Genomic DNA, 22,266 nt, shown 5'->3' with positions numbered 1-22,266 from the left:
CCAACTGGGAGGCTTGGCTGAGACAGCTGCAGGCTGTGCTGCCATCCAGAGAGCCCTGGGCACAGAGCTGGGCGCAGAGGAACCAAATGAGGCTCAACAAGGACCAGTGCAGAGTCCTGCACCTGGGGAGGAAGAATAAACTGCAGCAGCACAGGCAGGAGGTGACTGCTGGAGAGCAGCCCCAAGGAGAGGGAGCTGGGGGTGCTGGGGGAGAGCATCCCTGGCACAGCAAAGTGCCCTGAGGCCACGAGGGCAAATGGGGTCCTGGGGGGCATTCAGCAGAGGGTGTCCAGCAGATCAAGGGAGGTTTTCTGCCCTACTGAGACCTCATCTTCAGTACTGCCTTCAGTTTTGGGGCTCCACAGTTGAAGAGGGACAAGGATCTGCTGGAGAGGGTCCAGTGGAGGCTATAAGGGTGATGAGGGGACTGGAACATTGCCTGGTGAGGAGAGGATGAAGGCCCTGGGGCTGCTTAGTCTGGAGAAGAGCAGTCTGAGAGGGGATTTAATCAGTGTCTATAAACATCTGAGGGCTGGGGGTCAGGAGGGTGGGGACAGGCTCTGCTCACTGCTCCCTGGGACAGGACAAAGAGCAATGGATGGAAGCTGCAGCACAGGAGGTTGCAGCTCAGCACAAGGGGGAATTTCTTTCCTGGAAGGGTCCCAGAGCCCTGGCACAGGCTGCCCAGAGAGGTTGTGGAGCCTGTCTGGATGTATTGCTCTGTGATCTGAGATAGATTGTGTGGTCCTGCTCTGGCAGGGGGGTTGGACTCAATGATCTCCTTGGGTTCCTTCCAACCCCTAACATCCTGTGAGCCTGTGAAAAAGATGGGATGTTCCCCCAGGACACAGAGTCTTCCACCTGGGAAGTGGTCTCAGCAGGTTCCCATAGCTTTGCCCACGTGGTATTTTTTGGAGAGGCTCCATTTCCAGCTCATTACCATTGTAACCACAGGGATGCCCATCAGGCTGTGGAGAACAAAGTCCACCTGACATGCCTTGGAAAAACCTTAAATACTGCAGCATGGGCTCTGGCCAGTGCTGCATTCCCCAGCTCCATCAAGTGGATCAGGACCAAACCCCACTTAGTATTTAAAAGCCTTCAAGAGCTACAGCTCCAACTCCAGTCATTGGTGACAAAGAGCTTTTGCCATTGTCCCACCCCAGCAAGGATGAGCCTGTGGTGAAGGTAATTCTGCCTCCCTGCCAAGCCCCTTTTGATCACTGCTGGGATTCAGAGCTGCTTTCACTGGGGCCTGGGGGCTGCTTGCTTTATTCTTTTTGCATTCTGTGTTTGGCTTTGGGGGTTTGTTGGTTTGGGGTTTTTTTTTTTTGGTTAGGTTTTTTTGGGCCTTCTCACGTAACTTGGATGCCCAAAGAGATTTTCTTCAAAGGCAGAGCCTAGTGGAAAAAAACCAAAGTTATGGAGAGCTAGCTCAGGAGGAGGCCTGGGAGGTTGAAAAGAGGTTGTAAGCTGAGTTTTAGAAGATTGCTGTTAGTGAGCTGCACTGAGCACACTGGAGCAGCTCTGCTATGGGGACAGGCTGGGGGCATTTAGCCTGGAGAAGAGAAGGCTCCAGGAGGACTTTAGAGAAGCCTTCCAAGGATCCTTCAGGAAGGCTGCAGAGGGACATTTCCTGAGGGTGTCCAGAGTCAGGACAAGGGGGAACGGTTTGAAGCTGAGGCAGAGCAGGGTTAGACTGGATCTCAGGAAGAAGTTCTTCTGTAGCAGAGTGGTGAGACTCTGGAAGAGGCTGCCCAGAGAGGCTGTGGGTGCCTCCTTCCTGCAGGTGTTCAGGTTGGATGAGGCCTTGAGCAGCTGATTCTAGTTGAGAGGTGTCCCTGCTCTGGTAGGGAGGTTGGGGAAGAGGAGCTCTGAGGTCCCTTCCAACCTGAGCCATTCTAGGATGATGATAATGATGAGTTTATTCTTCTGCAGTAATTGCTACAGAACAAGTGCTGTGGCTCACTGGGCACCTTTCTCTTGCAGGGAGATGGCACTGGAGTAGCCAGTATATACAGGGGATCTTTTGCAGACGAGAACTTCAAGCTGAAACACTCTGCTCCTGGGCTGCTCTCCATGGTGAGTGTGAGATAATGGATGAAGCTAAAAAGCTGATGGAAGTGCTCAGAGATGGGGTGAGTGGAAACTCTGCTCCCAGCAACATCACAAGAGGCCATGTGGTGGGGTGTGCTGCACACTGAGTGTGGGGGCCATAACCATCTTCCTACCTTTGCCACACAGGGAAGTCTGTGCCATGCTAGGTTGAACAGCATCTGGCTCAAAGCCACAAATGCAGTGATGGTGAGCTCAGGACCATACAATTATTAACCCCTGCACCTCAGAGACCCATCCAGTCACATCAAGTAACAAACTATGGAAACTCCTCTGCCCAAAGGGCTGTCACAGTGTTTGGGACTTCTGGTGCCAAAATGTTTAGCCTCTCAGGTTGCAAAGCACAGCAAATAGACATCCATGTTTAGGCTTTAGAAGTACCATGTCCACTGCTCTGGAAATTGGCTCAACAGCAGAGTTCAGACAGCTGTAATTAGTGGCACAGAGCCCACTTGGAAGCTTCTGGCCATGCTGTTCCCCAGGGATCAGTCCTGGCTCCAGTTTTGTTTAGTATCTCAACGAAGGGACAGAGTGGACCTTGAGCAGGTTCTCTGCTGATACCAAACCAGGGGGTGGCTGACACCCATCAGGCTGTGCTGCCATCCAAGGAGATCTGCACAGGCTGGGAGCTGGACAACCGCATAAGGTTCAATAAGGACAAGTGCAGAGTCCTGCAGCTGGGCAGGAACAACCCCAGGCACCAGCACAGACCAGAGGTTGTCCTGCTGGAACGCAGCTCTGTGGAGAAGGACCTTGGAGTGCTGGTGGGCAGCAAGTTCTGCATGGGAGCACAGCCTTGGGGTCAAGAGAGCCAACAGCATCCTGGGCTGCATCCAGAGAAGTGTCCAGCAAGTCTAGGGAGGTTCTCCTGCCCCTCTACTCTGTCCTGCTGAGACTACCCCTGGAATATTGTGTCTGGTTTTGGGTTCCCCAGTTCAAGAGGGACAGAGATCTGCTGGAGAGAGCCCAATGGGGGCTACGAGGTTAAGTGGGGAACTTGAGCATCTGCCCTGTGAAAAGAGGCTGAGAGAGATCAGGGGCTGTTTAGTCTGGGGAGGAGAAGGCTGAGAGGGGATCTGATCAATGCCTATCAATATTTGAGGGATGGGGGTGTCAAGATGAAGATGCCAGGCTTTTTGTGGTGGTGCCCAATGACTGGACAAGGAACAACAGGTACAAGCTGGAACCCAGGAGGTTCCACCTCCACATGTGGAGACACTTCTGTACTGTGAGAGTGCTGGAGCCCTGAACCAGGCTGCCCAGAGAGGTTGCGGAATCTCCTTCTTTGGAGGCTTTCAAAACCTGCCTCGATGTGTTCCTGTGTATCCTGCCCCACCTGAGGCTGCTCTGACAGGGTGGTTGGACAGGATGATTTCCAGAGGTTCCTTCCAATCCCTGACATTCTGTGATACCTTGGGCACAGTTGCCCTTTCTGCAAAGTTTCCCCATCTCCAGCAAGGACCCTGTCCCTGCTGGTCTTTGGAAGACTTTGGCAGCACTTGAGGGCACCCAGCCGGTAACAGTGGGATATGCTTTCTGTGGGCCTGCCAGCTGAGATTAGGACACCTCTACGAGACATTTGCTTGTGCTCCAACTTTGAGGTTTCAATACTTTACTGACTGGTTGTCCTGGGGAAAACATAAGGCTGGGAAAGGCAGATGACCTGCCCACTGGATCACATGGTTGGAGTGATGGGAGCATCAAGCAAACCTTGAGGTGTCAGGAGACACAGGCTCAGATCACCGGTTCTGACAGCAGCAGTGGCTTGCCAGTGGTTTCCAGCAGCTCTTGCTTCGAGAGGGCAGCTATTAGTGGTCAGCAATTTCAGGTGGTCTCTTTGTGAGAGAGGAACCTGACACCTCCACTACAGGACTCACATAACTCTGAAGGCTCTGTCTGCAGGCAAATCTGGTGCACCAACCATGCCTAAGGGTATCAAAGCATTTTGGCAGCACTGAGGACCATGGGATAGAGCCCAGATGACTCATAGTGACCCAGGGAACACTCTGGCCTGGCTGGGACTTGGTCTGTTGCAAATCAGAGATCTGGGAAGTGGCCAGAGCTGAGATGGGAGGATGTCTCTGTGGTCTTGCAGGTTACCCCATGAGTGCAGCCTTGCAGATGGTGGCATTCAGTCTTGCTCTCCTCTCAGCTCTCTTCCTGCTCCTTGCCACATGCACCGACTGCTGGATGGTGAATGCTGATGACAGCTTGGAGGTGAGCAGAGTAACCAACTTCAAGGTTAGGAGCTGGGAGCAAGGTAGGTGCCTCAACATCCATGGGGTTGCACCATGTCTCCATAGGCTTGGAAAGGGAACGTGGTGGGACAAATCCACTACTTTCTACATGTGTTGAAGGAGAGAGAGAGAAGTGCTGGAGCAGAATGAGGAGCTGGAGAGCAAGGTGTGAGAAGGGAGTCACAGGAACATGTCCAGCTGTGGTAGTGAGAGTCTGAAGATCTGCTCTGCTGGGCTCGGGTATTCCTGGGGAACTGGTGTGTGTTTTGATGCTTTTTGCCTGTCTTTCTCCTGCTTCCAGGTAAGTCACAAATGCCGGGGGCTTTGGAGGGAGTGTGTCACCAACATGCAGGACGGGGTCAGGACGTGTGACCAGTATGACTCCATCCTGGCTGACCATCCAGGTGAGCTGGTATGGCCTGAAGTGTTTCTTAAAGTTCACAGCTGAGTTTTCCCTCTCTGCTTTTCAAGATGATTCTCATCACAGAAGTTTGACCTTCAGCAGTGTAGGTCCAGGGCTTATCTTTGTCCCATCAACATAGCCTAGACAATCACCCATGGTTCAACCAGCTCTGCTATGGAGTTACCAAGCAGGAGACAGGCCATGAAACTGTGCCACTTCACAATGAAGGTGTTTTGGCACACAAAGCCCAGGTGCAGTTTCTGGCTCCCATTGTATGGTGGATTTGCAACCCCATCAATGCTGCATGCAGGGGTGATGACCATTCCCAATGGCCAAGGACTTGAGCCCTCTACCTATGGATAGTCCTGGCTTGCACGGGGCACATCAGATGCTGCACAGAACTCTTGTGTAAAGTGATGACATGGGACAACCCAGATTTGGGCTGGGGAGAAAGGAATCACGAGTCAGTGTGGACTCAGAGGGGCTTCTCTGGGGAAAAAGGCTTTCCAAGGAGTACACCACTGGTCGTGTGACCCACACCAGCACTCTGATTTTCCATGCTGTTCAAAACACCAGCAACACAACTTGGGAGGGAATAAAAGCCAGTATGGACAACAGCATCTTCTGCTCAGTCTGCAAGGTCTGACCACATCCCATGTGCTGACTTCTGTGCTTTAAGCTGCCTGATTTCTCAAAGTGGGCTAAAAATGGGCTCAATAAATCTTGTTGCAAGGGTTCTGATGAACCTGGGGAGCACTTTGCCTATGGCACATGGCAAACATGGAGCTGGTGGGTCTCAGTGTTATCTCCTGTTGCCACTGTGAGCAGGCACACAAGTGGAAGTCTGAAGCAGGGAGAACAGTTCCTCTGTCCATTCCTCAGCCTGCTTTCTGTCTGGTTTTCTCCCCTCTCTGCCCAGTGAAGATTGTGTTGACACGGACCCTGCTGATCACAGCTGACCTCCTGGTTGGCTTAGCTTTGGTCACATTGCTTCTTGGGCTTGACTGCATCAAGTTCCTCAAGGAAGATCCTTGCATCAAACTGAAGATGTGCTACGGGGCTGGTGTCATCCTTGGCTTTGGAGGTGTGTGACTGGGAGCGCTTTGGGCAGGCTCAAGTTTGATGGAGACTGGGGGGGATGCCAGCAGCTGGGGGCAGCCCCAGATGGGTCTTGGGCAGCATGAGAGGCAGCTGTGTGGCTCTTCCTTAACCAGCCCCATTCCTCCTAGGTATCCTGGGTCTTGTGGGCTCCGTGTGGTACGCAGTGGACGTCTATGTGGAGAGGGCTGCGCTGGTGTCACACAACATATTCCTGGGGGTCCACTATGACTTTGGGTGGTCATGCTGGTTGGGGATGGCTGGCTCAACAGGCTCCTTCATGGCTTCCATCCTGCTGATGTGCTGCCTCTATGCCTGCACAGGTCAGTCTGTCCTGTCCCAACTTAAGTAGACTTTTGCCCTGCAAGAATGTACAGGGGGTGAAGGACCAGCTCAGAGGGTCCAGCTTGAGCAAGGGGAATTCCTCTGTGTCTGACTTCTGCTCCTTTTCATGGGAGGCTGGGTCATACTAGGCAGGACTGGGTTAAGTGAGGGCTCCCTAAACCTTTTAAGGGCATGGAGGGGGCAGAGAAATTCTTTATTGACATCTTTGGGACCCTGAGGTCCTGGAAGTCATGCTGATGTCTACTCAATGCAGTATCCATGTTGGAGCTGTATCGCTGTGACCAGCCAAAGTCTGAACCAGAGGCTGTTAAGGATGTGCAGGTGAAAATCTGGCCTCACCAGACACCATCTCCAACCCTGATGCCTAATTCCACTGGTGGGAGTTGGCCCCACAGTGCTGGCTATCTGAATTCTCTCTTGCAGTGTCCCCTTGCTGCGGCACCCCCCAAGCCTCTCTGCTTTGCCAGCCATGGCACAACCCCAACTCTTTCCTGGCAGATCCCAGAAGCCAATGGCAACCCCAAAGACTTGCCCAGATCCAGGGCCATACAGCCACCAGACAGATGTACGCCATGGACTCACGTGTGTGACAGGCAGCAGCACCCCTCACAGCTAGCCCTGCTGCTGGACACTGCCTGCCCCATTAAAGCACTATCACCTGAACTGGGGTATCTCTGGGATTGCTTTAGGGTTCTGACTGCAGAGTCTGTGTGAGCTGTAGCACCAGTGGCTGTAAAAAAGCTAAGGAGCTGAAGGAGCCACCCACAAAGTATTTCTCCCCCACTTACAGCTAGGTTTCATGAACATAAACCTCAGCAAAAGTGTTGCTTTAAGATGCCCCAAGTGCCCTAGGGAAGCTGTTGGAACACTGAGGGCAAAGGAGCATTTCTGACAATGGAGGGATCTCACAGAAAGCATTTCTGGAGCAACACTGACTCCACGTGTCTGGCAGCCCTGGTCACTCACACACCGGCCCAGCTTGGAAACCACCCCCACATTCAGCACGTGGCAGCAGGAGGTGGGCCTGTAAAACCTCGAACACTTACAGTGATCTCATGGAGGCATCACCAGAGGAATGCTGCAGCCATCCAGGCTAAGCATAAGGAAACAAGGCATGGAGATGCTCTCCCTGCAGTGTTGAGCTTTTCAGCCTACAGAGACCAGGAGCTGTTTTCCAAGGGAATCCTTTTCCTCTTTGCAAACCATTAGGAAAACAAATCAGAATCCAAGCCCACCACTAGCCCATGGGCAAATCGCTGACTGCTCACTGCTTGCACTCATCTCTTGCTTTCCACACAAAGGTTAGCTGACACAAACCATGCCCCTGCAGAGAAGCTCCCCTAAATGAGCTTTGTGGCACCAAAAGGGAGCAAATGAACCCCCTGGCCTGAGCAGATCCTGCCAGAGGACTATAGCCAGTCAACACTACAGGAAGCGAGTCCCTTTCTCTGTGGACATTCACAGTCCATCCGGATGAGTTCCAGTGTAGCCTGCCCCAGGTGAACCTACTGTGGCACGGGGGTTGGATTTGATGGTTTCTGGAGGTTGCTTCCAACCTCTGATACTCTGCAATTCTGTGAAAGGTGGAGAAAATTGTGGCAGCACTCTGGTAGCCTGGACAGGATCCCAGACACCTACGTGTACACCAGAGGAGCTGCAGGGTGCTCCCAAGCCCTTTGTCCCCACGGGAGGCTAGGAACATAATTTTTAATGAAGCTTTGGCCATTATCTCAGCTCCCTGCTTTGAGTGTGATGCAGAAGCATCACTGGGCAGCTGCTCTGTCCTGAAGCACATGAGCAAGCCTGTCACTGTCATCAGGACTGGCTCATTTAGTAAGTTACTGCCAAGTGTGGAAGGCCAGTAATTCTTCCCAAGGGACTTGAATAATGAAGGACTCTGATTACTAAAGCTGCATGACGGAAGGTTTGCTGTCAGTGGTCCAAAGGATGGACCTACCTGGAGGCAGTCAGGAGTAAGGTTTTTAGTGAGCAAACCCCAGCCCCCAGTGTGTTTAACAGCTGCCACTGGGGCACACAGAACAGCAGCATACACACAAGCACAGTGCTTGCACAGAAAAAAGGCTCACACAAGATGCCAAAAGCATGCCCCGCTCACCTGTGCTCTTCTTTCTGGTAACTGGTGCTGGAAGAACACAGCACTGCAGACTGCGGGGCTGGAAGAGGCTGAGCCAGCAGTGGTGAGAAAACAGCCCAGACAGAGGTGGGGCAGCTCCAGCTCACTTGGCTCTCCCTGGTTTTGTTGTGAGGTGCAGCTCGGTTTGTACTCCTTCAGCCCTAGTGTGACAGCAGGCACTGTGGCTGGTCGCTGCAGAACAGGAGGAGCTGGTCCACCTGAAGAAGCTTCCAGGTTCTCCCACACCTGCCTGGAGACAGTAGCCCTGCAGAGCGAGGTGGCTGAACCAGGCCTGTGCACAGCCAAGGCTGCTCTCACTTTCAAGCCCAGCTGGGAACCTGCTCCCCCGGACTCCAATTCCCCTTCCCCAACACCAAAACCCCCAAGAACTTCTGCTAAGACATCCCAGCTGTGTTCTAAACAACTCAACACACCAGTGCCAGTGGCCAGGTTGGGGGTTTTACATGGTTTGTTTTTTTTTTCCCCCCCCCAAGTCCCCTAACACCAGCTCAGGTTTGCAAGGCCCCATCCCACTGGGGACAGGGCTTAGCAGAGCTCTTGGGAAGGCACTGGATGGACACCAGCACCTCCTCTCTTTTCTCTGTGAGAGGCCAGACAGACCCCAGCTGCAGTCAGTCCCCCAGCAGCCTGCAGCCACTGCCCCCTAAAATTAACCCCTTCTACACACAAGTGGGTTCAAAACAGCCAAGCATACAAAGTTAACTCCTTAAGACCTTTATTAAGAGATGCTTGCAGTTTGACTTGAAAAAATCAGGTGTATATTTCATACAAATTAAAAATGAGGTTCTTAAAAATCTCAACTTGACCAGATATGAAACAATTTAAAAACCTTTAAAGGTATATTGAGAAAAAACAGACTTTTAAAAAACGTGTGTATCGTTTCCAAAAGGAGACTTCTTTAGGTAAAAATAATAAAAACCCCATGCTGCATAGACAATGCAGAGAGTTCTAAGAATCTGGTCAACAGCAAAAAGCAAGCACTTAAGGTCTTCAGTTCCAATTCTTTTGTTCATTTCTTATTGCTGGAATTTTGTTTTCTTCTTCATTTCTTATGTCTTTTCTTTGATGACTAAACTGAAAAAAGAAGAAAAAAAAAAGATGATCAGGCAGGTGTGAGAGGGGTACCTGAGTGCCTGTAAGTCACCACTTCTCACTGGGAAATCCTACCTTTCCCACACACCCAGGAACAACCAGCTTTGATCAGCCCACCAGATTCCTCTACCATCTGTGACCAGAACTGCCACCCTCCACACAGAAGTACAAAGGCCTCCAGAAAGAGAAGACACCAAATTCAACACGAGAAAATCCCCCCCCACCCATCTCCCTCCTTTGATGCTTGTGGAGTGCTGCTCCAACAGGCTCTGTGGGTACACAAAGTTCTGCAAATGCAGATGGGAACTCCAGGCCACCCGTGGGTGGGCACAAGAACTGAAGATCTTGAGAAGATGGCTGCAAAGCAGGTTTCTATCTGTGCCTAGCACAAGCCGCGTGCCCAGACCACAGAAACTACAATTTATCCCTTTCCAATACCATCAACAGACAAGACAGAGCAACCAAGTGTCAGCACAGTGCCATCCTCAAGCCCATGGCATTAGGAATTCATTCAGTGGGTGCGAACCACTAAGATGAACACCAGGATACAGCTAGGGCTGACATCCAGCACACAGAAGACATGGCAGTAAGGCCTGGAGACGCAGCAAGTAATTCACCTGCACCACAAATCCAGCAGCACCCAAGTGACTGAAGAATGAATCCTCACAGTTTGGGGAGGTCTGCAGCCACTGTCCACACCAAGATAACTCTCCATGCCCAGCTCCCTGCTCATCCTATTAATGTCACCACCACCAGAGCCTAACGGCTTCCTCCTGTTTGCCTGCCCTCCGGGCAATGGAGACACAAGGAATGGGCTAGGAATGCTGGTGAGAAGAAACAGAGAGAGGAAGGACAGAAAAAGGAGGTGCCAGGGGAAGGGCAGATCCGGCAGCATAAACAGTCCCAGATGAGCAAAACAGGCCATCAGAAGACAGCACCAGACACAGGCTGTGCCACCACCAGTCCACCTCCCAGCAAAAGCAGGGTTTTCATGCTGCCCTTCACACCATCCTCCCAAGTGGCAGCCACACCAGCACCACAGCATTCCAGCCCCTGGTGCCCAAGATTCTCCATGCAAAGGACCATCTCTCCCACTTCTTCCAGCACTTTTAGACAAAACCCTGCTAGATAAAAACTGATATGCTCCTGCAAACAGGAGCTATCTAGGGATGAACACCAAAGGTATCAATGCTAATCACTTTCTCTTTGGGACTGAATGCTCAAAGCTCAGATGCTCACAGAGCCAGCTAAACCACAGGGCCTGTCTCTCCTGGCTGCTCTCAAATCACCACACCAGTACCACTCAAATGGCCATTTCTGGGTAAACAGACTGTTGTGAGCCTCAACTGCTTTTCAGACAGACTCCATCAGGAACAAGAAAAGCCTGCAGTCCCAATCCACCAGCATCTGCACAGCTCAGCTGCGCAGGCCTGCCTGTGAGTGCCACCAGCACAGTTAGTGCAGCAGCGAGGAGTATTCACATTGCAAGGCAGGGAAGGCAGCAGGCCAGGTTGGTGCAGGAACGCACCCGGAGGATGGTCGATGGTAAAGCCGGCATTTACTCAGCCCCGCCCTGCTCGGCCTCGGGAGCGGACGTGTTCTCAGCTGCTGGTTCGGCTGCCTTTGTCTCTTTGCCATCTTGTGGTTTAGGGTTCTCTGGGCGTCTGCGTCGGTAGTTGAAGTTACGGCGGTACCGACGTTGAGGTGGCTGCTGACTTTGGGTCTCATCCCCTTGGTTCTCTTTATCTTCTTCATTTCCATCCTCCCTAGGCTGTCTCTGACGAGGAGGACCCCTGAAAGTCAAGCTAGGCTTTAACAGTGCAGCATCTGACCAGAGCCATGTTCTGTCTCTGTCGCTACAAGACAAAGTTTTACAGAGACAGAGCTGATCTGCAGCATACCTGCGAAAACGTGGTCTGTAACCTCGATACATGTTCTGCCTGACTGGTCTGCCTTGCTCTCCTGCACCCTGGTTGTCAGCACCCTGGAAGGTATGAGGCAACAAACCATCTTTGCCATGTGCAGAAGCCCACAAATGCCACACCCAGTCAAGCTGTGAGGAAGATAGGGGCTGTTGGGTGAAGTTCAAGGTGTAGAAGGTGGGTAGTGGTCTTGGTGCACACGTGAGGCACAACTTGCCTTCCTCCCAGTTAATTACAGACAAGTTAACACAAATTCAAACACTCTCTCTTTTCCCAACCTACAACGTTAATAACTTCAGCTTACTGACATCCACTCTGCTCTTTCATCCTGCCGTCAAACCATACCAAAATCACCCCAAGTAGCTACAGAAACCAGCATCCCATCACCCTGGCTCCTCAGCCACATAAAGCAGACCTTACCTCCACTATCTCTCCCGGCACGGGAGGGTTGGAATATTGTGGTCGACGCCCGTAGGGCCTACGCATATAGTAAGGTGGGTACCGCCGCCTGCGGTAGGGACGGCGTTGCTGGGCTTGGCCTTCTGGTATGTTCTCTGCTCCTTCGTTCTTTTCCCCACTCTCACTGTTCTGGTAGTTTTGCTGGTAGTTGCGTGGAGGACCCCTACGACGTGGGTATCGTCTGTAATGGTTACGGTCTGCTGCGTATTTGCTGCCTTGCACTGGGACTCCACCAGGACCTGTAACATTGGCTGCCTCCGCACCCTACACAGCACCAACAGTTACAGCAGAAGAGAGTTGAACACCCAATCACCATTTACATGCACACTGCAAAGCAACGGAGAACCATTCACTTCTCCAGCTGTCAGCAGGCATCAACTCAAACCACAGACAGCACAGCAGAGCCTGTGGCCCCGGCTCTGTGCACAGCCCAGTGCCCCAGAGACATCCTCACCTTTTCTCCCTCAACCACATCAAACTCCACTGTCTCGCCATCTCCTACGCTGCGGAGGTACTTCCTGGGGTTGTTCTTCTTTATGGCAGTCTAGCAACAAAGCATTGCAGAATTAGTTTCAGGCACAGCATGAGAATATCACCTAGCATAACTGAAGATTTTTTATTTTAAAAAGCATTAAGGAATTTGAGTATTGAGTATCTTAGGAGGAAGACATGGACTCCTGAAAAAGCCTCTGTGAAAATCCAGGAAGCTGTAAAATGTACCTGCTTTACTACACTCCTGGCCCATCTGAAACGTGCAACAGCTTTACCATTGACTGGAAACGTCTGTCAACACTGTCTGCAAGCTGACATAGCAGATTGAGCGCAACCTATCAACCCACCCCTGCCACACAGCCTGGCCACAGCACCACTCACCAGTTTGGCACTGAACACCACCATACCAGTTGTCTGTTCCTCTGAAGCACATGCACTGATACTGGAACCTCTTTTCAACCACACAGCTTGGATCCCCAAGCCCTGTGCCACCACAGCATGCAACACATCCTATACAGCCCAAGCTACACAAACACAGCCCTGGCCAGAAATCAAACATTTCTGTCTGTGAGGCTTCCAACACCACCACTTTGGCCACACTATTGACCAATGAACAACAGACTCACTTTAGCTGTGTATTGTACACCAAAAAATCACCTCCCAGGGTGTCAGCTCAGACAAGCCTCTGTATCTGCATGTTAAAGGACATCATCAGAAAGCAGAGAACATTGTCTGCTCTTCAGCAGGGAGCTATGTTTTTGACAGCTGAATTCCTACTTGATAAGCAGAGTGTGGCTGAGAGCACAGCCTATCAAACATTGTAACTGAACAGTAAAGCAAATGTAACAACTTTATGAAATACCAGCAACAGAATCTAAATGGATTTTCTTCCCCTGAACGGAACAAAAATATGACCCCAAATCTCAACCTATGCAACAGCAGCTGAGTCCAACAGCCATTCCTGAGAGCTCAGCAAGAAGGCAAAGAGAGGACAACAAAATGCATACACAGATGTAACTACTATAGGGAGCTGATTTCTTTCAGATTAGACCTCTAAAACTGTTCATTGTGAAAAATACTAAACAAAATCACTGCCAAACTCTGCTGTTAGAAATACAGACAGTGGTTATCTGTCCAGTCCCAAGATCTGACATATGCAAAGTCACTTACAGGTAATACCACCTGCAAACTGAGTAGTGGAGCCTGAAGGCTTTCCCTCAGGGCAGGTATTCTTCCCTCAGTCACACACAACAGACTCATTTGGCTTTTCTCCACTGTCCATCACTAACAGCCTTTTCTAAACAAGTGCTCCTACAGGTAATTCGGACGTAGCACAAGCAAGAAACAGAGCTGCCAAATCAAACTCAACTCAAAGTACTTTCTCCAGCAGAACACTCCTCACTTGAAAGAACAATCCATTGACTCCAAAACATTCAGCTGTGAACTCTTTGTGCTGCATCACAACAGGAGACATGGAAACACGGGGCTGCTGACCACAGGCCTGACAAGTCAAAGGTGTGGTCTAAGGCCAAAGCTGCCCCATGAAATACGGCACAGCCTCACCCTGGGCTGGCTCCCAGAGGTTCATGTGCCACCATCCATGACAACTAGGTGCACATACCTGTTAGATGGACAAAGTGCCTATTCAAGTGTTTGCAGACTTTCATTAAAAGCCCTAAGCAACAGATTCTGTGAGTTTCACCTAAAAAAAGAAATCTTCACTGACACTGCATCCCTATTACAGCCCAAGTAATTTCTCTCCTTACGGCAAGCTCCACATTTCACTTTATTTCTATTCAACAACTACACAAAGTCACCAGGCAGCTGAATTGGACTTCCAACAGGCACCTCTGAGGCAGCTGTGCAGACACCAACACCAGCCCACCCAACACCTTATACCTGATGTCCTCACAGATACCCCTGGATATGCAATTCCTCACAAGCAGGTTACAACTCAGTAGTGAGAAACAGTTGCTTGTGTTCAAGTAACAGCTCTTGAAGAACACAAAGATCTTCTACAGCGCCAATCCTCGTTACACAGAGGTGTTAACCTTCAATTTCAGGGAAATCTTACCTGATGGACAAACACATCTTCCTTGGTGTCATTCCTGCAAGACAATAGCAAGTTAAACTCGTATGTGAAATTCACAGTAAATCAAAAATTCTTTTTTTGGGGGGGTGGGGTCGAAACATGGATCTGTCAAGATCTAAGCATCAGCTTTCCTCCGCAACCCACTCTCAGCTAGTCCCCTACTCACTTAAATGCCTAAGGAGTTAGCACTCATTTGTTAAAAGCACAGAGTCCAAAAGTTGCATGCAACAGCCTTTTTCTTCCCTTTCACAGACCCTTCTCTCTTTCACATCTACTATGTGAAGATCAAACATCTGACAGTGCCCAGTTAATCATTCCTGGTAGTGTTTCACACAGGAGACAAGCTATGGAAACATCTGAAACACTCCACAACGTCACCACTTGTGTGACCTCTCCAGAGTGACATCCTCTCGCCCTCAATGTCTTCATTTAGGGAGCAACACCACCAGCTGACCACCGAAGACAGCAGGCTTAGTCACACTGCATTCGTGAGCACAGAGAGGAAAGAATTTGGGTCTGTCCCCTCACAACAAACATAAAACAGCTCAGGTCTGTACCTGCCAATATCCAAAAGCATTCCCCAGCACGACTGTGACATGCTGCAGCCACAATAGGGCACCAACTTAAGTCAACAAAGTATCTATTCTGCAATTACAAAGTACAGCTGAAACAATGTTCAAGCTGTCCACAACAAACTGAAAGCCACCCCACGAAGCTTAACCTACATCCAGTGAATCTTGCGACAGTGCAGAACTCACTCCATGGCATGGATTGAACAATAACAAAGTGGCTTTTTATTTCTTAGAATGACTGTAAAAACACCGCAAAGGAAGACTGTGTGAAAACATGCTCAAAACTGTAGAGGTTAAGAGGTATGGGTACACAATAAAGAATTAGTTTCTACCTCTGAAGATAAAGCCAGGTTTTCCTCACCACTGGCTTTAAGAATGACAACTAAGACTTGGCCAAAAACTTAATCCGAGCCATGTGGGGCAGCACCAGTGAAAATAAGACACCTTGTTTCTTCATGGAGTTGAGGCATGCAGGCCTCCAAGGTTACTCGAAAGAGGCAGTCAAAAGGCCACAAAGCAGGACCAGTCTGATCATCGTGAGGCTGCTTATCTCCAAAGCTCCACAGTGTGGCACCCAGAAACCCCTGCAAAGCCTGAACCTAAACACTCTTCTTGGCAGTCTCTTACCACTAACACGTTTTCAGTAGCAACACGTAGCAACACTCAGCACCTTCCTTCACTCTCCCCTGACAAATGGTGATAGGAAGTGACAGCACCTGTGCTGGCAAGTGTGGATGCTCTGCACTCCTGCCCAACATCTCCATATCAGCTGCCTGTTCCTAAAGTCTTTTTGAAAACATGGTTTCCGTCGGAGAGAACAGTGGGAGTTTAGATCAATGACTGACTGTCACTCAGAGCTCAAGGGATATGCACAGCTGGTTAAAAAAATACATCAGTTGATTTTAAATCTCAGCACCTGCCACATGGTCTGGACACTTTTCCAGCAAGCACACTCAGAAGCAGCAAGGGGGCAGCCACTTGGAGTAACAGCAAGTGATGATTTTCTTAAAGAAAACTTGAAATGGTACAAGAGAAAGCCCTACTCTGAAAGCCTAACAAGCCATTTAGCTCACCTGCGCACCAAATGACCCTGCCCTCAACTACTTAACACATAGAAACAGAAAACACCAGGAACAGACAGGCAGACACTAAAGAAACACCAGTGTTCAGCCCAGCAGAGCACTAAACACAAAGCCAGATATCAAATGTGTGGCTGCAGTCACGGCAAGGACCAAGTCAGCAGCCTGCACATTTACTTGTTTTGGTAACACAACTGACAAGACACTCAGATGCCAATTCTGTCAGAGCAGAAACGCCCTTTTAATATTAAAAGAACACAGGAAACACTTGAAGCTAACATGCAACTACACCAAAGCTAAATTTTCGTTCCAAACTTATTTTTAGCTGTGGACAGTCCTGGCTAAAGCAAAGGCAATCAAGGGCAGGAGCTCCTGTGAAGTCTGTCTCACAGCAAGCCAGAGAGATTCCAGAGTTCAGGAAATGTCCTCCAGTTTGGCTTTCAGGCTGTGGCTCTAATCTCCTGATAAGACGAGATCATCCTGCGTTTCTCATTAAAAATGGCAACCTCAGGGATTAAACAGCTGACAAATGAATGGCTGGGGAAGCCACTGGATGTCTTAACTAGCTGCTGTCACTTCCTCCCTTGACTCACACTCCCGAGCACTTCCACAGAGGAAACGGGAAAATGCTTTCCCTGGAGGCAAAGTTCCTGGCTCACGACTTTATAAGCCTTTACAGAAGTCGGCAAAGCTAAAGCCTACAGCACCTCAACTACACAACACTCATCTCTGCACAAAGAATGGAAACTGCAGACTCAGAGTCAAGTTTTTAAAAGCTACTGTCACAAAACCAATTAAAAAGCTTGGCAGACCTTTAAGACTCGGTTATAAGGTAACAGTTTTAAACCTCACTAGAAGCACCAGTGCCTTAAGAGAGACTGCCAAGGCATCGGCCAATTTCTGAAACTGTGGGTGAGGTGTGAGGCAGGTCAAGAGAAAGGTGCTTTGGATTATGAGCTCTACAAAGCAACCTGTGGGGAGCCCCTCCAGAACTGACACACACCCCAGTTATCCATTCTTCCAGAACTGGTCTACAGAGCAACTCCAGAACTCCTCCACCGCTGGACAGCTACACTGATACGTCAGCTTTAAGTATTTACACAAACCTTTACGTGTTTTTTTTCCTTGAAATTCTCCCGTAAAAAGAACCTTTTAGGCACTTACTTTTGCTCATTTCCCCACACTTTCAGGGTTTCCTCGGGAGAGAGTGCTGGTAACTACCAAGTGCTCACAGCCATTTTCGCTTGCATTGATGAGACTCAACCTCGCGCGGGAGTTCAAACAAATATTTTGTGTGCTAAGAGCCACCAGATTTTTATAACCTTAAGAGAAAAAGCCCAACCGAACTCACCCCGGAACTGTCATGAAAACCCCGTAGGAAGTAAGGCGTCACGACACAACCGTTAGGTGAACAAAATTGAAGCACTAAAGACGACAAGCAAATAAAAACCGACAGAGCACAGCGATATACTCTGCCAAGCGTCGCCAAGACCCTGCTGCCCCCAGGCCTCGCGGCAGCTCGTGCCACACAGCAGCGTGCTCCGCGGCGGGCCCAAGGCCTGCGGGGCCCGCGGAGAGGCCTTCTCCCCGAGCCTCGCTCCCGCTCCCCGGCGCCCCCTGGGCTCTCACCTGTTGATGAAGCCGTAACCGTTCCTCACGTTGAACCACTTCACTGTTCCCAAAACCTTCGTTGCTGCGGAGAGGGGCAGAGGCGGCGGCGTCAGCGCGGCACGTGGCGGGGCGGCGCACACAAAGGCCGCGCGTGGCGGACATCTTGGGCCGCCCCGCCCCCAGCGCCGGCACGCGGGGCCCGGCGGCGCGCGGGAGGAAGCGGCGGAGGGCGCCCGGCGGCCGCGAGCGAGGGGGCGCGCGCCCGGCGGGAGGCGGCGGGAGGCAGCGCGCGCCGCCCCTCCGCCCGGGGAGCTCGCGCGGCCGCTCCGCCATGGCGCGCGCAGGGGCGGCGGGGTCTCGCGCGTCGCCGAGGCCTTTCAACCGCCGCGGACGTGTCCCCCCCACCCCTCCCCGCCCCGCTTCCCGCAGCCCGATCCACGCCGCCGCCGCCCCCGCCCTTCCCCTCACCGATGACCTTCTTGTCCCCGCCGGCGGGAGGCGCCGCCGAGGCCAAACCACTGCCCCCGTTCCCACTGCCGCCGTTAGGCTTAGAGTCGGTGGGGGCGGCGGGGGCCGCCGCGGGGACGGGGGCGGCGGGCGGCTGGGTCTCGGCCTCGCTGCTCATGGCGGCGGCTGTTCGGTGCGGACGGTGGTGGTGACTGGCTGTTTGCGCCGCCTCCCGCGGTGTGATGGTGACTGAGGCCGGCCGTGGGGGGGCTGCTCCCTGCTCCGGGCTCGCTGAGCTCCGCTCTCCGCTCCTGATACCGATCGAACTGGCCACAATGGCGGCCCGCACCGGCTAGCCACCCCGCGCGCCCCGCCCACGAGCCACGCTATTTGCCTCCCGAGCCGCCCGTTAAGCATTTAGAGAGCCCATTGGTTTGTCTCCGCGCGTCCTCCGCCCCTTGTTGAGCGTCTATTGGTGGCGACACCTGCCTCTCCCCAGCTGCGCGCACCCATTGGCTGCCCTGCCCGCGGCTGCCAGGCTCTCTGTTCTTACCGGTCAACTCGAAGTTTCCGCCCCCACGCTCTGGTTGGTCGCCGCCACCGGCCCCACCCCCAGCGGGCCTGGCCTGGGAAACGCGCGGGGCCATGTGGTAGTGGCCGCTCCGGTACCGCTGCTACCCTCGCGTCCAGCCGCTGACGCCCCTGCTCTGCCGTTACTAGCATTCAGCACAACGGACGCCCTGCCGGCGTTTCCCCTCGCTTTAAAATCATGGATGGGGGGTTGGGGATGGCCAGCCCCGTCGCTTCCCGGAGCGTTAATGAACGGTGGGGAATGACGGAGCTGGAGATTCGGAGGACTGGATTCCAGCACCGTAACTCGCAGAACACTGCAGTGAGCTTCATGAGCGGCTGACCTAACTCCCTCCGCGGCTGCTGCTGGCGCAGTCTGACCTCTCCTGGGAAGCGGCCTGGTCTCCCACCCCAGGGTAGGCAGAGTCCCTCCACTGGGAGGAGGGGAAAGGGTCTGGGCTGCACTTAAACAACTGAGCCGTGGTTGAAGGGCTTCCATGCTGCTGGTGCACCACATGGGCTCTGCTGATTCTGCTTGTGTTGCTCCCCAAGAATTCCTAGGATCATACCTGCCTGAGCAGTCACTTCAAGAAGTGCCTCCTAATTGGGTAATTTTAAGGCTGTAGACCTTTAAGGCTGTCAGGTCTCTTCAAAGTCTTGCCATGCCATCCTCGGTGTAGCTTCTCCACCAGAGAGATGAAGCATGAGGCAGCTCTCTCAGCCCTGCACCCCACCCAGGCAGTCAGGAAAGCATCACTGCTGTGTTCTTCATCGTGATGGAATCCTTTTCTAACGACCACCTTTCACCTACTCTTTGCCTCCACGGGCAATCCAAACACTCTCTGCTGGATTTGCCAGACAGAGTCCAAGGGAAACTCACTGTTCTTGTCCACTGTGTTATTTCACTTCACTTGAATAATGTAGAGGTTGGCCGTAGAGCCACAACCCTACCCTTGTCTGTCATTCCTCCTCCATAAGAGGAGGATCCAACAACCACTAAGGTCTCTGTGAACTGACCCATCACTCCACTATCTTTAGTGTAGCGTGTGCCCTAGGGATCAGCCCTTCCAGCATCACCTATGGATTCCTGTTGTTACCCTCATCTTGGCTTGGAAGGTGAAAGCCAAGAACCCAGTCTCTCACATTACCTGGCCCTCCCACCTGGCCTTTGATGGGGCCAGGTTCAACCCACCACAGCTGGGGTTAGGGACACAGGGCTTTGTCAAGCTATCTTGGTAACTTTTTGAGATCTCCAGCTTGGCTAACAAAGGAGAGAGCTTTAAAACAATAATACAATTCCACAAGGGATCTACATCAAGATTATGACCTTGAAACCACAATGACATCAAAACTGGATGACTCTGAGTATGTCCATTGAAAAATGGATATTAAACTACCATGGCAAATAGAGAAATCTCAGCGATGAAGCCTGTGAGGATGTCAGGGCCATGCACCTACAGGAGAAAATGTGGGCCACCCGCTGACTACTCATCATGGCACTCATTTGAAGGGGGGGGATGATGACACAACACTGCAGGGCCCAGGGGCTAATCTCCTCAGATGAATCAAGGACTTGTTACTGTCTCAGTTCTAGTTTGAATTTCCCGGAGACTCAAAATATATAGACAGACTCAAAATATATATAACAGAACCAAGACAATGATAGGATGCCTTCCCCTCTCCCCCCTTTTGGAAAGAAAGGAAGTAGATGTAGAGAGGAAAAGGTAAAACACACCCAAATAGTACCAGTTTCCAGCATTACCCAGTATGTGTGACCAGGACCCTCAGCAGATACTACCTTCCGTGACACACCCCTTTGATAGGTTTGCCCCCAGAAACAGCAGCCCACACCATTCTCCCCAGTAGATTCCTTTCACAGACCACAGGAACTCCACCTCCCTCAACTATAGGCAGTAGGGCAGCCTGAGCCTGACCAGCTCTGTTGACTGATCCCCTGCTGTTCACCAGCCAAGTGGCTTCTGCAAGGTGCTTCTCCCAGTGTTTGAGAGTTCCACCTCCCATAGCCTTCAGGGTGGTTTTCAGCAGGCCATTGTGATGCTCAATCTTTCCTGCAGCTTGTGGGTAGTATGGGATGTGGCAAAACCATTCGATCCCAGGTTCTTTTGCCCAGTTGCTTACAAGGTGGTTCTTGAAATGGGTCCTGTTGTCCCACTCTATTCTCTCTGGGGTACCGTGTCTCCACAGGATGTGGCTCTGCAGTCCCAGAATGGTGTTACGGGCAGTAGCATGAGGTACTGGGTAGGTTTCCAGCCACCCCGTGCTTCCCTCCACCATGGTTAACACATACTGCTTGCCACTGCGAGACCGAGGCAGAGTGATGTAATCCATCTGCCAGGCCTCCCCATACCTGTACTTTGACCACCGTCCCCCGTACCACAAAGGCTTCATGCGCTTAGCTTGCTTTATGGTGGCACAGATGTCACATTCATGGATGACCTGAGTTATGGCCTCCATGGATATGTCCACGGATCTGTCTTGGGCCCATTGGTATGTGGCATCTCTTCCTTGGTGGCCAGAAGAGTCATGTGCCCACCGAGCTAAGAACAGTTCACCTTTGTGCTTCCAGTCCAGGTCAATCTGGCAGATGTGGGCAGCCAGGTCAGCTTGGTGGTTATGCTGCTGTTCTTCAGTGGCTCTGCTCTTTGGGATGTGAGCACTGATGTGTCTGATTTTAACGGGTAGCTTGTCCAGGCGTGCAGAAATGTCTTTCCAGAGGTCAGCAGCCCAACTAGGCTTCCCCTTTCTCTGCCAGTCATTTTGCTTCCACTCCTTCAGCCACCCCTGTAAGGCATTTGCTACCATCCATGAGTCGGTGTAGATGTATAGCATCGACCACTGTTCTCGCTCTGCAATGTCCAGGGCCAGCTGGATGGCTTTTACCTCAGCATACTGGCTGGATTCGCCTTCACCATCTTTTGCCTCTGCAACCCTGCCTGTAGGATTCCAGACAGCAGCTTCCATCTCCGCTTGCTGCCTACCAGGCGGCAGGATCCATCTGTGAACAGAGCAGATGCCTTTTCCTCCTCAGGAAGGTCACTGTATGGGGGAGCTTCCTCAGCACAGGTCACTGCCTTCTGCTGGCTTTCCAAAGTGAGTGCCTTCTGGCCGGTTGGTGATGACCTCCACAATGCCAGGGCGCTCGAGAGTCCCCATCCTAGCTCTCTGAGTTATCAGAGCCATCCACTTACTCCAAGTGGCATCTGTGGCATGGTGCGGAGTTGAACCCTTCCCTTTAAACACCCAAGTCAGGACTGGAAGCCTTGGAGCATTCCCCAACCCGGTAAAGTTTCCAACAGAATCCACTAAATATATACACAATGGCACAGGTAGAATAGTCCAATGCCATATCAAACACTATCCAGGCTACATGATTGTCGTGGAGGGGTTTCTCTTATTCCTCCTCTGTTAGGGGGAGGTGAGAAATTAATCTGAGGCGGTATTAATTAAAAAAAAAATTATTAAAGTTAATATTTGCAAATTTGTGCCATCCCCAACCACTATGTAATCAAGTTCTTATGTGCAAGATTATGAAAACAGCTGGGATATATTTACAGGG

General features: G+C 51.6%; 2 protein-coding genes across 6 annotated transcripts; one reads left to right on the top strand and one right to left on the bottom strand.

Moving 5' to 3' along the window:
• Window positions 1-1,075: 1,075 nt before the first annotated feature.
• Window positions 1,076-7,846, top strand: LOC135190443 (claudin-16-like). 3 transcript variants are annotated; one of them, XM_064171831.1, is made up of 7 exons: window positions 1,076-1,188; window positions 1,990-2,082; window positions 4,211-4,332; window positions 4,654-4,756; window positions 5,675-5,839; window positions 5,985-6,176; window positions 6,697-7,846. In XM_064171831.1, the coding sequence occupies exons 3-7, from the start codon at window positions 4,219-4,221 to the stop codon at window positions 6,786-6,788; spliced, it is 666 nt and encodes a 221-aa protein (XP_064027901.1). In that variant the 5' UTR covers window positions 1,076-1,188; window positions 1,990-2,082; window positions 4,211-4,218; the 3' UTR covers window positions 6,789-7,846. The 3 variants fall into 3 exon arrangements, with proteins under 3 accessions (XP_064027901.1, XP_064027904.1, XP_064027903.1); XM_064171834.1 differs by having other exon boundaries at window positions 4,268-4,332; window positions 6,697-7,845; XM_064171833.1 differs by lacking the exon at window positions 4,654-4,756 and having other exon boundaries at window positions 4,211-4,375.
• Window positions 7,847-9,051: 1,205 nt separating this feature from the next.
• Window positions 9,052-18,465, bottom strand: YBX1 (Y-box binding protein 1). Of its 3 annotated transcripts, none has more exons than XM_064171741.1 (8): window positions 18,141-18,465; window positions 17,691-17,754; window positions 14,393-14,426; window positions 12,281-12,370; window positions 11,788-12,090; window positions 11,347-11,429; window positions 10,974-11,250; window positions 9,052-9,427 (listed from the first exon to the last, which is right to left on the bottom strand). In XM_064171741.1, the coding sequence occupies exons 1-7, from the start codon at window positions 18,295-18,297 to the stop codon at window positions 11,004-11,006; spliced, it is 978 nt and encodes a 325-aa protein (XP_064027811.1). In that variant the 5' UTR covers window positions 18,298-18,465; the 3' UTR covers window positions 9,052-9,427; window positions 10,974-11,003. The 3 variants fall into 3 exon arrangements, with proteins under 3 accessions (XP_064027811.1, XP_064027813.1, XP_064027814.1); XM_064171743.1 differs by having other exon boundaries at window positions 9,052-9,422; XM_064171744.1 differs by having other exon boundaries at window positions 10,974-11,238.
• Between the last annotated feature and the right edge of the window lie 3,801 nt (window positions 18,466-22,266).

The sequence above is a fragment of the Pogoniulus pusillus genome, chromosome 36 (genome assembly GCF_015220805.1).
Source record: "Pogoniulus pusillus isolate bPogPus1 chromosome 36, bPogPus1.pri, whole genome shotgun sequence".
Taxonomy (NCBI): domain Eukaryota; kingdom Metazoa; phylum Chordata; class Aves; order Piciformes; family Lybiidae; genus Pogoniulus; species Pogoniulus pusillus.
The sequence above is the reverse complement of the archived record's forward strand: the minus strand, read 5'-3'. Positions and strand labels throughout refer to the sequence as shown.

Excerpts from the sequence above, each read along its gene's own strand:
- LOC135190443 (XM_064171831.1), top strand. The coding sequence starts at position 4,219 with ATGAGTGCAGCCTTGCAGATGGTGGCATTCAGTCTTGCTCTCCTCTCA. Across the intron at positions 4,757-5,674 it reads CATCCTGGCTGACCATCCAG|TGAAGATTGTGTTGACACGG; the intron begins GTGAGCTGGTAT and ends CTCTCTGCCCAG. Across the intron at positions 5,840-5,984 it reads TGTCATCCTTGGCTTTGGAG|GTATCCTGGGTCTTGTGGGC; the intron begins GTGTGTGACTGG and ends CATTCCTCCTAG.
- YBX1 (XM_064171741.1), bottom strand. The coding sequence starts at position 18,297 with ATGAGCAGCGAGGCCGAGACCCAGCCGCCCGCCGCCCCCGTCCCCGCG. Across the intron at positions 17,755-18,140 it reads CGGGGACAAGAAGGTCATCG|CAACGAAGGTTTTGGGAACA; the intron begins GTGAGGGGAAGG and ends CCCTCTCCGCAG. Across the intron at positions 11,251-11,346 it reads TACAGACCACGTTTTCGCAG|CTTGACTTTCAGGGGTCCTC; the intron begins GTATGCTGCAGA and ends GTTAAAGCCTAG.